Source organism: Phascolarctos cinereus, unplaced genomic scaffold, assembly GCF_003287225.1.
Source record: "Phascolarctos cinereus isolate Bilbo 61053 unplaced genomic scaffold, phaCin_HiC Scaffold_3;HRSCAF=262, whole genome shotgun sequence".
Taxonomy (NCBI): domain Eukaryota; kingdom Metazoa; phylum Chordata; class Mammalia; order Diprotodontia; family Phascolarctidae; genus Phascolarctos; species Phascolarctos cinereus.
The window spans coordinates 213,974,013-213,988,137 of record NW_027555736.1 but is presented as its reverse complement, the minus strand read 5'-3'; the positions used below and the strand labels follow the sequence as shown (position 1 = coordinate 213,988,137).

Below are 14,125 nucleotides of genomic sequence, written 5' to 3'. Positions count from 1 at the left end.
ATGCTGGGAAGACTTTTCAGGTCAGCTTGTATTTGTAGCCCTTGACACAACTCTACTGTCCTCTCCAAGTACAACCAAAGCTGAAGCCATTAAGATTTGCCTTGTACTGTTGTATAAAGCAGTCAGTAGCACTTGCGGACAATTCCTGTTTTCTGTACCATGATTTTTATGATCTTAGTTTATTAAACACTCTTGGAATATGGTCTCCTGAAATTAATCAAGCTCTTCAACTAACCCAACAGAGCTAAGAGAAAGAGACTCTTTGCAAAAAGCTTTTAAAAGATTTATGTGCTTGCATCCCAGAACCTCTGAAAATAGTGAAATTAAAGCAGCGTCTTTGCTTTACTGTCATCTGTAAGAGGCTGGCATGGTAAGCATTTTAGAGTTGCCAAAGAGCATCTGTTATGTGCTGGTTTACTCTCAGGCTTTTGACGTTGTGTTGTCTCTTATAAATGCAAGTTCCTGTATTTATCCAATGCCTTCCATTCAATAATTCTTAATAAACTCCTAAGTTTCCTTGAAGGGAGGATGGGGAAGAACTTGCTTAGTATTTAAATAGACAAAGAAAACCTTGCTCTCAACATATGAAATTCATCATGTGGGGGGAAGATCTTTTTTATTCTTGACAAAAAATTGCGACTTTAAAACAGCTAACTGCTGAGCAACATGGGTCTGTTTACTCTCATCAGGGAGGGCTAATAGCATGATGAGAATCAGGCCAAGTAGAGGTAATCATTGTACAGTAGAATCTTTATTCTGCCAGTGAGCTGTCTTTCTATACACCTTATTGCTTCAGCTGTATAGGCAATGCTGATTCTACCCTAGATATTGATTTTTAGCTAGTATTCTACTGTGTAAACTAGGTATAGTCCATTTTCTCTGACAAGAAGTGATTGTCAGCTCTTATTTCTTAGAAGTTCATTTGATACAAGAGACTAACATAGATTGTTTGAACATAATTTGACTTTCCTCTTTGCATTTAAGTTGATATTAATATTGAAATATAAGACATTTTCTGCCCTCAGAATAGGAGTCAGAAAGAGCTATTTTTGAGAAATGACAGAAGAGATATGGACCAGTGATGGTCCTATTTGACTTTTTTTGGGGGGGGAGTGGGAAAATGATTATTTCTGAGGTGTTTTCAGAGTTTACAGAGTTCATTTTATTTTAACGGAAATACTGCGTAATGGCATGTGCATTGAGGCTTTCTGATCATTGGATCATATCTGATCTGAACTGTTTAGCAGTATAATTTTGTGAAGATTCCTAATTAGAATCCAAGAATTCCTTTATTGAGAATTGAACTTGCTGTGGTCGATCAACTCAATGTGATCTAGATAGGGCTCTACTCATATTAAAGAGGATAAACAGTGACAGTTTGAACCATGTAATCCTGTTAGGGGCTTTCTTCAGTATCACGTCATCACACATAATTATAAAAGAGCCACTCATGAGTGAAATAGGCCTGCAAGAGAGCAAGGCCTTCAGCCCTGGGGTGGCTGATGGGGCCTCTTCTATAGTTATAGAAGACACAGCCCAGCAAGTGGAAAATTTACTATTTGGTTGCATAATGATAAGTTTCAGGAATAGTCCAGAGCTCTTTGTGAATTTCCGACTATGTTAGCCTCGGGGTCTGATACTTGATGAGCTTTCTAAGTATGTACGGTAATCTTTAAGCATAGAGTTTGCTCTTTTTAGGCTATAATATCTTGGCTCATAAACACGGTTACAGAACATCCATTTTTTTTTTAAACCTACCTACTTTGGAGTCCCCAGGGTAGCCTTTTAGAAAATATTGCACTACTAGTGTATGCATGACAGATCTTTCAACATTGCTAGAAATGTGCTTTGAACCTAACCTGCCTTTTCAATCTTGCTGATGGCTGATTGCAAACAGAACCAGAAATTTTATTTGACAAGAGGTGTTATGGGGGGGTGGATTATTTTATTAAAAAGTAGAACCTCTTGAATGCAACTAACATTTCTTTATAAAGTAACTTTTGCAAACATTTTCTTAGCCCCATTGGATCTCTATATAAATTTCTTCTATTATTGCAGAGGCTGTATATAACTTGACCTGCAATTTCATTGTAGGACATTCACAGAGTGGTAGAGGTGTAACTCCTCTATGATCAAGAGTCAACCAGACCTCTTAAGAATTTCTGTGCCTTGGCCAGACTAGATCTGAACCCCTTAACTTCCTGAGTTCACTGAACTATTCTACCTCTGGTTAACTCTTGGGAGTGGGGGTTGGGAAAAATAGCTTATAACTCTTCCTTAAACGGCCACTCCACATACTGTTATTCTCTTTAAACTTAATACACTAGAATATTGGAATAAATGAAGTGGTTAGCCATTGTGTATAAAGCCATTGTGTATCTTGAAATAATTTAAGAATTAAATTAGTGATTGTTGATAAAATAAAAAATGTTTCTATCAAAGGTACTTCAGATTTTTTGCTGTGTCTCCCTTTGCAGATTAACCCTTTCTCTGATGCTGGTCTGTGTGACCTTGGGCAAGTCAATCTTCCTCGGCCTCAGTATCCTCATCTGCAAAGTGAGGGGAAGGAACTATATGGCCTCTGAGGTTCATTCCTCCTCTAGATCTATGATCTAGATGATCTAGATGGCCTTTTCTCCTGGAGGGTAATGATTATAGTTCAGTGACAGAGCACTTGTTTGCTTCTGAATGCCAGCTTATATAATGCTATTTTTTTCCTTTGCTTTGATTCTAAAACAAGATGATCCTTTAAAAAAGCATACACACATATGTCTGCATACATGTATATATACATATGTGTGTACATGTATATTATAAAGCAGAAATATGTACACACATTAAAATAGAAAGCAGAAATATATATCTACTTTCTAAAGCAGAATTCTTATATAGCTCCTCAGGCATTTAAATTATATGATGCTCATATCATATTTTGCTGGTTGTTATTTTTTTTTCCTTTTTTTTAATAGAGTTTCTTCAGGTTGTTAAAATAACTGCCTCAAATAATTCTTTTGTGCTTTTAGGTTTCAGTGGCTTCAATTTCTTTATATTGGTGAGAATTAAGAGACACACAGCTTACCGTGTCCTGACATGTTGGTTTTATAGGGAAATCAAAACCGGTACCTTTCAATTAACTCCTTTATTTCTTTCATCTCAGAATTGATGGCTTGAAATTGTGTGCAAGAAAGAATAATTGGTTTCTTAAAAGTATCTTAATTTCCCCAAATATTCCTTCAACCATAACAAAATGAGCTGAGACAATTCTTCCTTTGGGGATACCAGGGAACCGGCTAACTCGGTGGGGGAAGAGCTTATGCCTGGGCCTGGATTCTGCAATGCTGTCGTGTAACGTCATGTATATGGCTCACTTGAGAGTAGGGTTATTTGACTTGGAAGTGTGAGGGCCTCAGTTCATTCTACTCAGGACCTGGGCTGTTGAAGGGTGAGCATGGGGTTGTTGTTTTCTTGTCTTCTTTCATACAAATGGAGGGGAGACATTTTACATGCTCGTGAGATGTGGTATGTAGAATGGGATTAGGGGAAGAATTAAGCAGTTTCAACTGAACTGCTTGCTATTTCACATTTGTTTGTCTAATGATAACTCTTTCGAAGGAATTGTTTGATTTTTTGACCGCATGTGATGCATTGTTATTTATATCTTGCTATAATTTAAGTCTGACTTGTGCTTTTGTCTACCTTCTTGAAATAAAAAAAACATAAATAAACCAAAAAAGCCAATAAAAATTTCAAATAGATATGTTTTCAGTAATTTTATATAACATCATTTGGCGTACGGATAGAGGTTACAGGGAGATATGTGACAAAGCAGAGAGGTCCGTAGGTCATAGATTCAGTGGTGCTTGTTGAATGTATAAACATGGTTTTTATTTTGCATTTCATCCATTCAGTCATTAAGTCCCTGCTGTATATCCATATTTTTAAGCACAATTTAGAGTCATTATCCAACATGTGTCCTTGATTAAGGGTAGATTTTCATGCCAATTATACCTATTTAACTCTAATCTCTTTTTTTTTCCTTCAAAAAAAGGGAGGGGGAGTAGGGAATCATTATGATTACTATTCCTCCTGTCACCAGTTTTACTGACATCTCTCTCTTTTTGTTCTACAACAGACCAAGAATTGACTGAATTGAGATGCTCACAGGCTGAACAACACTGACCTGAACTACAACTGAAGACAGAAGCCTTGCCAGTCCATTGTGGTTCCTTTGGTAGTGAGCACGCTGGCATCACGTATCACTTGTTAGGGGAAAAAAAAAAGACCTATCTACTGCATTTCCATGCACATGGAGGAAGGCAGTAAAGAAGGCAACTCGAGGATGATGAGACTGGGGCTTTCCTAGCTGATTACCAGAAAACAATAGCAGGAGGATTGTTTTACTCTTCTCCTTCAGGACTTTACCGTTGCTTGAGTGTTGGACACTAACAGAACCTGTTCCCTGCCTTTTCAGTTTTGCCACCTGCCTTTATTATTTCCCATCCCCCAGCCACTCTGTATTTTGTTTCTTTACTTCAGAGATGGGCCTAAAGACTACAAAGTGGCCTAGCCACGGGGCTTTGCTTCTGAAATCTTGGGTTATCATTTCCCTGGGGCTGTACATGCAGGTTTCTAAAAACATGGCGTGCCCTAGTGTGTGCCGCTGTGACCGGAACTTTGTCTACTGTAATGAGCGAAGCTTGACCTCAGTGCCTCTTGGGATACCGGAGGGCGTAACCGTACTCTACCTCCACAATAACCAAATTAATAATGCCGGATTTCCTGCAGAACTGCACAATGTACGGTCGGTGCACACAGTTTACCTGTATGGCAACCAACTGGATGAATTCCCCATGAACCTGCCCAAGAATGTCAGGGTTCTGCACCTGCAGGAAAACAACATTCAGACCATTTCTCGAGCAGCTCTTGCTCAGCTTTTGAAGTTGGAAGAGCTACACCTGGATGACAACTCCATCTCTACAGTAGGTGTGGAAGATGGGGCATTCCGAGAGGCTGTAAGTCTCAAGCTGTTGTTTCTGTCTAAGAACCATCTGAGCAGTGTGCCTGTTGGGCTCCCTGTGGATTTACAAGAACTGAGGGTAGATGAAAATCGAATTGCTGTTATATCAGACATGGCCTTTCAGAATCTCACAAGTTTGGAGCGTCTAATTGTGGATGGCAATCTCCTTACCAATAAGGGTATTGCTGAGGGGACTTTCAGCCATCTCTCAAAGCTCAAGGAATTTTCTATCGTGCGGAATTCACTGTCCCACCCTCCACCTGATCTCCCAGGTACGCATCTGGTCAAGCTTTACTTACAGGATAACCAGATAAACCATATCCCTTTGACGGCATTTTCCAATCTCCACAAGTTGGAACGGCTGGATATTTCCAACAATCAGCTGCGGATGCTGGCTCAAGGGGTCTTTGATAATCTTTCCAACCTGAAGCAGCTCACTGCACGGAATAATCCTTGGTTTTGTGACTGCGGTATTAAGTGGGTCACAGAGTGGCTCAAATTCATTCCTTCATCTCTTAATGTACGTGGTTTTATGTGCCAGGGACCAGAACAGGTCAGAGGCATGGCTGTCAGGGAGCTGAATATGAATCTGTTGTCATGCCCTACCACTACACCTGGATTATCTCTCATTACCCCACCCCCAAGTATTGTTCCTCCAACCACACAGATTCCCACTCAGTCTGCAGCCACCCCTAGTAGAAATTATACTCCTCTGACGCCCACTGTATCTAAACTCCTCCCCACTGTGCCTGACTGGGATGACAGAGAAAGGGTGACCCCTCCGATTTCTGAACGGATCCAACTCTCAGTCCATGCTGTGAATGACACTTCCATTCAAGTCAGTTGGCTTTCTCTCTTTACTGTGATGGCATACAAACTCACCTGGGTGAAAATGGGTCACAGCCTGGTAGGGGGCATCGTTCAAGAACGGATAGTCGGTGGTGAAAAGCAGCATCTGAGTTTGATCAATTTAGAGCCCAAGTCTACCTATCGGGTGTGCGTAGTGCCGCTGGATGCTTTTAATTACCGAGCTGGAGAAGACACCATTTGTTCAGAGGCTACCACTCATGCCTCCCATCTAAACAATGGTAGTAACACAGCTTCCAGTCACGAGCAGACAACTTCTCACAACATGGGTTCCCCCTTTCTTCTGGCAGGTTTGATTGGGGGTGCAGTGATATTTGTGCTGGTGGTTTTGCTCAGCGTCTTTTGCTGGCACATGCACAAAAAGGGGCGCTACACCTCCCAGAAGTGGAAATATAATCGGGGCCGGCGGAAAGACGACTACTGTGAGGCGGGCACCAAAAAGGACAACTCCATCCTGGAGATGACAGAAACCAGCTTTCAGATTGTCTCCTTAAATAACGATCAGCTCCTTAAAGGAGATTTCAGACTGCAGCCCATTTACACCCCAAATGGGGGCATTAATTACACAGACTGCCACATTCCCAACAACATGAGATACTGCAACAGCAGCGTTCCAGACTTGGAGCACTGTCACACGTGATATCGAGGGGGGCAGGGAGACACCAAGCGGACAGTGAAATTCTTGGAGAATACATACATACAAACATACACACACACACACACACACACACACACACACGTGTGAGCATAGAGACACACAAATTACATTTGATAAATGTTACACAGATGCATTTGTGCATTTGAATACTCTGTAATTTATACGGTGTACTATATAATGGGATTTAAAAAAAAGTGCTATCTTTTCTATTTCAAGTTAATTGCAAACAGTTTTGTAACTCTTTGCTTTTTAAATCTTTAAAAAAAAAAGTTGCTGAAGTACTGTACAGGGTTGTACAATGAGAACCCAATGCCATGGCAAAGGAAAGAGTGATTTTTCTGTACAATGTACATTAACCATTTTGCTGTCGAAGCTGTCAAAAGACATTTTCTTTTTCAGAGCCACTGGTCAAGGTCCAAGTACAAATTAGAGTGGATTCATTAGTACAGGATAATTTAATTTCTATTTTTAAAAAAATCTAACCAAGCAATTCCATTGCTATTTCTGCACTTCCCAGGTTTTTTCGGGTGGGAGTGTGTGAAAGTCGAAATTACAAAATTAGGGATGGGCAAATTGTACCAAAATTCTGGTTTGACCCAGTGCAGGAAATAACTGCTGAATCACAAGGAGAGAACTTCATTCTCATGAGATAATTTGGCCCACTTGGCAAAGCCCAAGAGGATTAATTAAAATTTCAAAAAGCTTGAAAACTTTGGAGTTGGCTGAGTAAATGGTTTTTAAAAAATCATCATAGTGTCCCAACCCTATATAATTTGACAGAGTTAGAGACCAGAGTTACATTTAATTCAGACGTATTGCCAAAATGATGATTCAGAAAGAAAATCAACTCCATTTGAAAGTGTTTATGTTCAAATCAAGTATAAGGCTAAACCAAATTCAACTGAAAAGTTTTCCAATACATTGTTTTAAGAGAGAGACTAACACAATAGCATAAAAGAAATACTGAATTAAATTATTTTTGATATAGAAGATTATTTTGGGAAATTCAATAAGGCTGTGTGTCTACATGACTGACCAAGCAACTGAGTGGAGGAAAAAAAACCATTCAAGTTAGGTGTTTTTTTTTTCATTGTCATGTGGTTAAAAAAAATCTTGAAATGGTTATTTTACTTAATATTTTACTTTTAAGCCAGTTGTGTTGGTCTCATGTAGACAAAGCCCAAACTCATGCCTTTCCTTCTCTCAATTTCTTGTCTTCCATTCAGACATTTTTTGGGGGGAAGAACCCACAAAATTATGTTAATTATACTCCACTTGGTTCTCATCTTTCCTTAGTTTTTCAGGAAAAGTTATTTATGACACTCTGGGATGCACAAAGACTCACCCAAGTGCACCTATAGCTTATGAAACTCGTGTCCGTTATCACAGCTAATAGTAGATCATAGATCCTAGAGTTAGATTTAGGAGGGACCTTAGAGGTCACTATTAAGGCCTACCAGTGCTGGCCCAAAACATTATATATATTTATATATTCTCCCCGCCCCCAAGCAATTTCCAGGTTCAACAAATACATTGACTTTTTTTCCATTTTGCAGTTTACATTTAATTGATGGAAAAAATGAGCAAACTGGATGTTTTATAAAGTTTTCTGCCTAGTCCTGTCAGAGCACGGGAGAGAGCAAAAGGGGATTAGGAGAGGAGTTATCTAAGTGTGATATGCTATGTTTTTGAAGCTCTGTCCCTTATTTACAGATTCCATGAGATCCTTGGAAAGCCTAAATCATTTTCTCCTTTTTATCCCCAAGGTGTAGAAGGGCTGTGGATGGAGATGGTAGGCATTATCTGAAAGTTTGCATCCTTTTGAAGTTCTAGTTAAAAAATTAAATTTAGAAATCTCCCTCTGTACTATGTGTTTTCTATTTCTCTTACTGTAACAGTTGTTTTTTTTTTTTTTAGGGAGCCATGTGGCAAGTGTCACAGAGTTGTCTTTGTTTTTATTTTGTTTTGTTTTTAGAGGAAAAAAATAAGCTGTGATGTGTCTTCTTTGTATAACCTTAGGTATAAAATGCTATGCAAGTTTTTTTTTCTTTATAGTAAAAGCCTTATTTCCTCAATACTTTCCCTCTCCCCAGTACGTTTTAACTCCTTTGGCCCTTTGGGATAAACAAACTAAAAAAAATTGTAACTAGCTATATATTGTTATAGACATCAGTGCACCAGTGTGCATTCAGCCAAGGTGAAATTTCAGGCTTTGTATGAATTCTGGAGTGACTGAGATTTCCGTTGTATTGTAGCAGCTCAGCACTTGGGTTGCTTACTTAATACTATCTCTACAATAAGAGTGAAAGGCGTTAGGTTGAGCAATGAAAGAGCCCAGTCTGGAAAATTCAGCTAAATACCCAGGGGGATCTCACTTAATTACCTAATCACTTCAAGTCTCCAACATATTTAGACTTTATAGATAACAATATATTTTCAGGAAGAATGCTTTGGCTTCTAGTTAAATATAGATTCACAATACTACTTATTTATCCTCACGTGATTTCATTCCCAAAGGGCCTCTGGCCAACGAGATTCAAAACTCAAGATGGGTAAGTTTCCCATTTTCTTAAATCTTCCTGTGGCCTACACAGCATGTGGGGTTATTTGGCACTAGCAGATACAACAGAGTTCTTGGCCTAGAGAATGAGTTACAGTTCACTGAATGGGTACCATACCCATTATGCTAGAAAGATGAGTTGTAAAAGTTTCATTTACCATTAACCTTGCTTATTTTGATTTTCTGTATGACATAGCAAATGCTCTATTGAAAACAGAATTCTTTTTGAATATGGTATTTGGGAATTTCACCTCACACTAAATGCATAGATTCTGTGATGTAATAGTGTTCTGTTCTATAATGGACCCATGTTGCTGCTGCCTCACCATAGGACTTGTGTTTGAAATTATGTTTCAAGTGATGGCCATATTTGTGCAAACCTGTCTGCGTCCTATCTTGGTCCCTCCTGTGGTCGATATACACTGGGAGATAGGTGGCCAAAATTAAGTGGGAAGCCAAATCCATAAAGCAGAAGGATATTCACTGGTTCACACATAAAGCAAGACCTATGGTCTTGACTTCCACGGTATAATGTTTTAGCCAACTGAGTTAATTTGATTTATAGTGTATACATTTTAGAAGTATGTGACTCTATCCTGGCAAAGAAGAAATGTTAAAAAGAACAGGAATAAATCAATATCTAATGACAGTCATTATCCATATCCATGATTGCCATTTAATACTGATGATGTTTGGAAAAGAGATTTGATGATGGAGATGCTGCAACCTTCCCTCCCAGTGTCAACTACATTTGTCTGTTGAATTTGCAACTTCATTGCATGTGTTAGCAGGAAGAGACATCTGGTGTTTCCCTGCCTTTACCTTCCCAGGGCTTCTGAACAAGAATACTGCAAGTGAAATTCATTCTCCCTTGTGAGCATTATTATATTTTCTAATTATCTGAATGTTTGTGGAAGATATATTAGGAGTTTCCCCCAAGGTGAAAAAAATACAATATGACTGGTCTGAGAAAAAAATTTAAAAAAAAACTAATGAAGGAGCTAATATTACAGCTCCATTTTCTACTGGAGCAGATCATAATCTTTTTAGTCATTTCATGGGCGTTAGAAAATACCTCCCCACTGGGAGAAAACTTCTTCATGTTGTGAGCAAAGCATCCATACAAATCACAAGGCAATATTGTTGTAACCCATGGGGAGAACAAATAATGAATTTTATCTACCAATCTCAGCAGCGGGTTCAGCCACAGCTATTGACAGCGAAGTGGTTAATTTCCATTTAATCCTTTGTTCATAGCATTTCTTTATTCTAATTTATAATGAGGAGACATTAAAGTTTTACTTTAGAACATGAGAATAATAGTTTTACTCATGACTTATCTTCCAGCCATACAAAAAAGCAAAACAGAAGTGAGTGCCCCAAAGAGAAAACAAAAATAACTCGAGTGCTAAGCCTCATGTGGCCTTGCCTGATGCTTCTTTTCACACAAGGAAGCTGGAGTTTTCATCCTTCCCCAGTGGTACGACAGGAGTCGCTTTGGTCCCTGTAGTTGCAAGGGGAAATTGATTGAATAAAGTTTGGCAAAACAGTGATACTGTACATATAATGGAATCAAAAGACTTGGTTGTTATTATTTCTCTAGTAGCACACCCACCAGACTAGCACAAAGCAGGGCTGTAGAGGTCATAGAGTTTTCTGGTATTTAAAAACCTCCCTGGGGCATTGGAAAGTTATTCCCTAGGATGTAAAATGTGTATCAGTTTAGAGGCAAAATGAGGCATTAGGCCAATGTGTGTCCCTGATATAAGCAGAGTGGCATAAAGTATACTTATTAAAAGTTTATCATGATGATTTGTTATTAATTGAGCCACATGTTGATTTGGTTCTTGTTTACCTTGACATGGAACTCCAAGGGGCTGGAAAACCTGCATTATACATCTTCTGAGACCTACCATGTTGCACATGTTAACTTCAAGACTTCACTCTACGCTATACAGTACCTTGTTGATATATTAAGTAAAGACTTATTTTAAAAAAAATATTGTGTTTATTTGAGCTGGTTCATTAAAATGCAGGAATCATAGTTGTTTTGAACAGGAGAAATGAAAAATGGTTCTGGGTGATATAGGAGGATGATGGGAATAAATTGGCTGATAGGATTTTCATTTTCTTCAATCCATGATATACACCTTTATTTTGAAGGCCACTTCATGTTTGGTTTTGAGGTGCTTTTTAATTTCCTGACAAGGGTATGTGTGCTTCTACGTGTATCTTTCCAATATCACTGATTTGCAGGGCATATCCTTTTATAGGGGGATAAAGTAATCTCATATAAATACCTTTCTGCATCAAAGATAGAATACTTCTCCAGATGCCAAATGCCATATACACCATTTGTTAATAGCTCATGTGTATACAACCCTTTATGTTTCTGAAGTATTTTCCTCACAACATCTCTATAAAGTAGTACAAGCAAGATGAAGAAACAGGTTTGATGTCTTCCCCAAGCTATTCTAAGTGGTTGAAGCTAGTACACAAACCCATATCTTTTGACTTCATTCTTTATAGTATACCATACTTCCTTTCATAGTTCTAAGTACATACTTTCCTTCCTTTGTGTTGCTTTACATCCAGTTAAACTTTTTGTTCTCAATGGGTTAAGTTATACCCATACACTTAAGTGTATAATATATATACACATTATATAGACATATAGACATATAATTATGTGTGTATATACATATATACACACATACATATATATATACATATATATATATATATATACATATATATATATATATATATATATATATATATATCTCTATATATATATATCCCCCTAGATTTACATTACTTATCTATTGACTCTATTATTCAGAAACCAATTCTTTACTTAATAGATCATTTACATATCCTTTTTCTGGCCATTGATCTGCTCCATGACTGGGCTATTTTGGCTCATAGGAAATAAGGAGATGAACTTGTAATTTCATTTATTAACCATTTATGAAATGCCTAGGTGTCAGGTACTATACTAGTGCCTGAACTATTCAAATACCTCGCTGGTTGGACTCTTTCTCACAAGTCTCTCCCTAATCCAGTGCATCATCCACTGAGCTGTCAAAATAATCTTCCTAAAGTACAGGAGTGACTGTGTCACAATCCTTCTTCCCCCCCCCCCCATAAAGTCCAATTGCTCCATACTACCTCTAGGATAAAATAATAAAATCCTTTGATAAAGCCATTCGTAATGTGCACCCATTTACCTTTCCAGTCTTCTCACATGCTTGCACTCTTACCTCAAGATCCATTATCTGGCCTTCTTGCTATCCCTCAAGACGCACCATTACCCACTCCACACATTTTCACTGGCTGTCCCCCCCTGCTTGGAATGCTTTTCTGCAATTCTACTTCCTGGTTCCCTGGTTTCCTTCAAATCTTACCTTCTACAGGAAGCCTTTCCAGATCCTCCTTAATTCTGGTGTCTTCCCTAGATTATCTCCAATTTAGCTTGTTTCCTCCTTTAGACTGGGAGTTTCCTGAGAGTAAGCACTATTTTTCTTGCCTTTCTTTGTGCCCCCCCACACTTAGCACAGTGAACTTAATCTTTATTAATTTGAGAAAAATTCCCATTACAAGTGATGATTGGCATCATTTCTGCAACTTGTGACTTCCTGTGGTTAGCCAGGATATATTTTAGAGACAGGACTTAAACCAAGCTCTTCCAGATTCCATACCTGGTTGTTCCTGTTGAGGGGCTGGGGGGCCACCCATAATTATATCTTATTCTTTTTAAAATTTTTAATTAACTTATTTTTAGTTTGTAACATTCATATCCATAAGATTTTGAGTTTTAAGTTTTCTTCCCCTCCCTCTCCTCCCCCCACCCAAGACAGCGGGCAATCTGATGTAGGCTCTACTTATATATTCATATTAAGCGTATTTTCCCACTAGTCATGATGTAAAGAACAATTGGATCTAATGGGAGGAACCAGGACAATGAAGCAATAAAACAAACAACAAAGGAAAAGGAGAGAAAATAGTTTGCTTCCATCTGCATTCAAATTCCATAGTTCTTTCTCTGGATGTGCACAGCATTTTCCATCATGAGTCTTTTAGAATTGTCTTAGATCCTTGCATTGTTGAGAAGAGCAAAATCTATCAAAGTCAGTCATCACACAGTGTGGTTGTTACTGTGTATAAAGTTCTTGTTTTGCTCGTTTCATTCAGCATCAGTTTGCAGGTTTTTCTGAAGTCTGCCTGCTCATCATTTCTTATAGCACAATGGTATTCCATTATATTCATGTACCACAATTTGTTCTGCCATTTCCCAATTGATGGGCATCCCCTCAATTTCCAATTCTTTGCCAACACAGAAAGAACTGCTATAAGTATTTTTGTACATGTGGGTCCTTTTCCTGTTTGTATGATCTCTTTGGGATACAGACCTAGAAATGGTATTACTGAGTCAAAGGGTACAAAAAATTTTATAGCCATTAGTTCCAAATTGCTCTCCAGAATGGCTGGATCAGTTCACAACTGCATCAACAATGCGTTAGTGTTCTTGTTTTCCCAAATCTTCATATCTTATTATTGATAACTGATATAGTGGAAGTTCATTTTAACTACACCTATGACCATCATGCTTTTATCCTACTTGAAACATAAAATTTCAATTTAAATGAAATTATTAAATATGCTTGTATTTGAATGGTATAGAAGTCATGAGAAGAACTTCAGTCCACTTCAATAGCTAATCTACTTTACATCTGGAGCAAAGTTAGCAGTTACACTAAGAATTCACAAATTCTGAAACATACCAGGACCATGTCAAATTGAATTTCGTTATCATGGAGTTGAAGGTTTATGCTCGCTATTCTCCCTGAAAAAAGAGGAGATATGCTATCTTTATGGAATGTTACTAAGTTTTGAGCATCCCAAACTTTACAAATGAGGTTTACATTGATAAAACTAGAGATAATTTCATCAAGTAAAACAACCTGGCATACTAATTGTTAATCATCATAGATCTTATTTCAAAGCAAATATAAAAGATGAA

The 14,125-nt window shown here is 38.1% G+C and overlaps 1 protein-coding gene across 3 annotated transcripts in view; it reads left to right on the top strand.

The window, feature by feature from the left end:
- Nucleotides 1-11,102, top strand: part of FLRT2 (fibronectin leucine rich transmembrane protein 2) — a 118,662-nt gene extending 107,560 nt beyond the window's left edge. For all 3 annotated transcript variants that reach the window (XM_021000305.2, XM_021000308.2, XM_021000306.2), the window contains exon 2: nt 4,133-11,102. In XM_021000305.2, the coding sequence (XP_020855964.1) occupies nt 4,539-6,524 (1,986 nt within the window). In that variant the 5' untranslated portion in view covers nt 4,133-4,538 and the 3' untranslated portion in view covers nt 6,525-11,102. The remainder of the gene's footprint in view (nt 1-4,132) is intronic.
- The last annotated feature ends 3,023 nt before the right edge of the window (nt 11,103-14,125 follow it).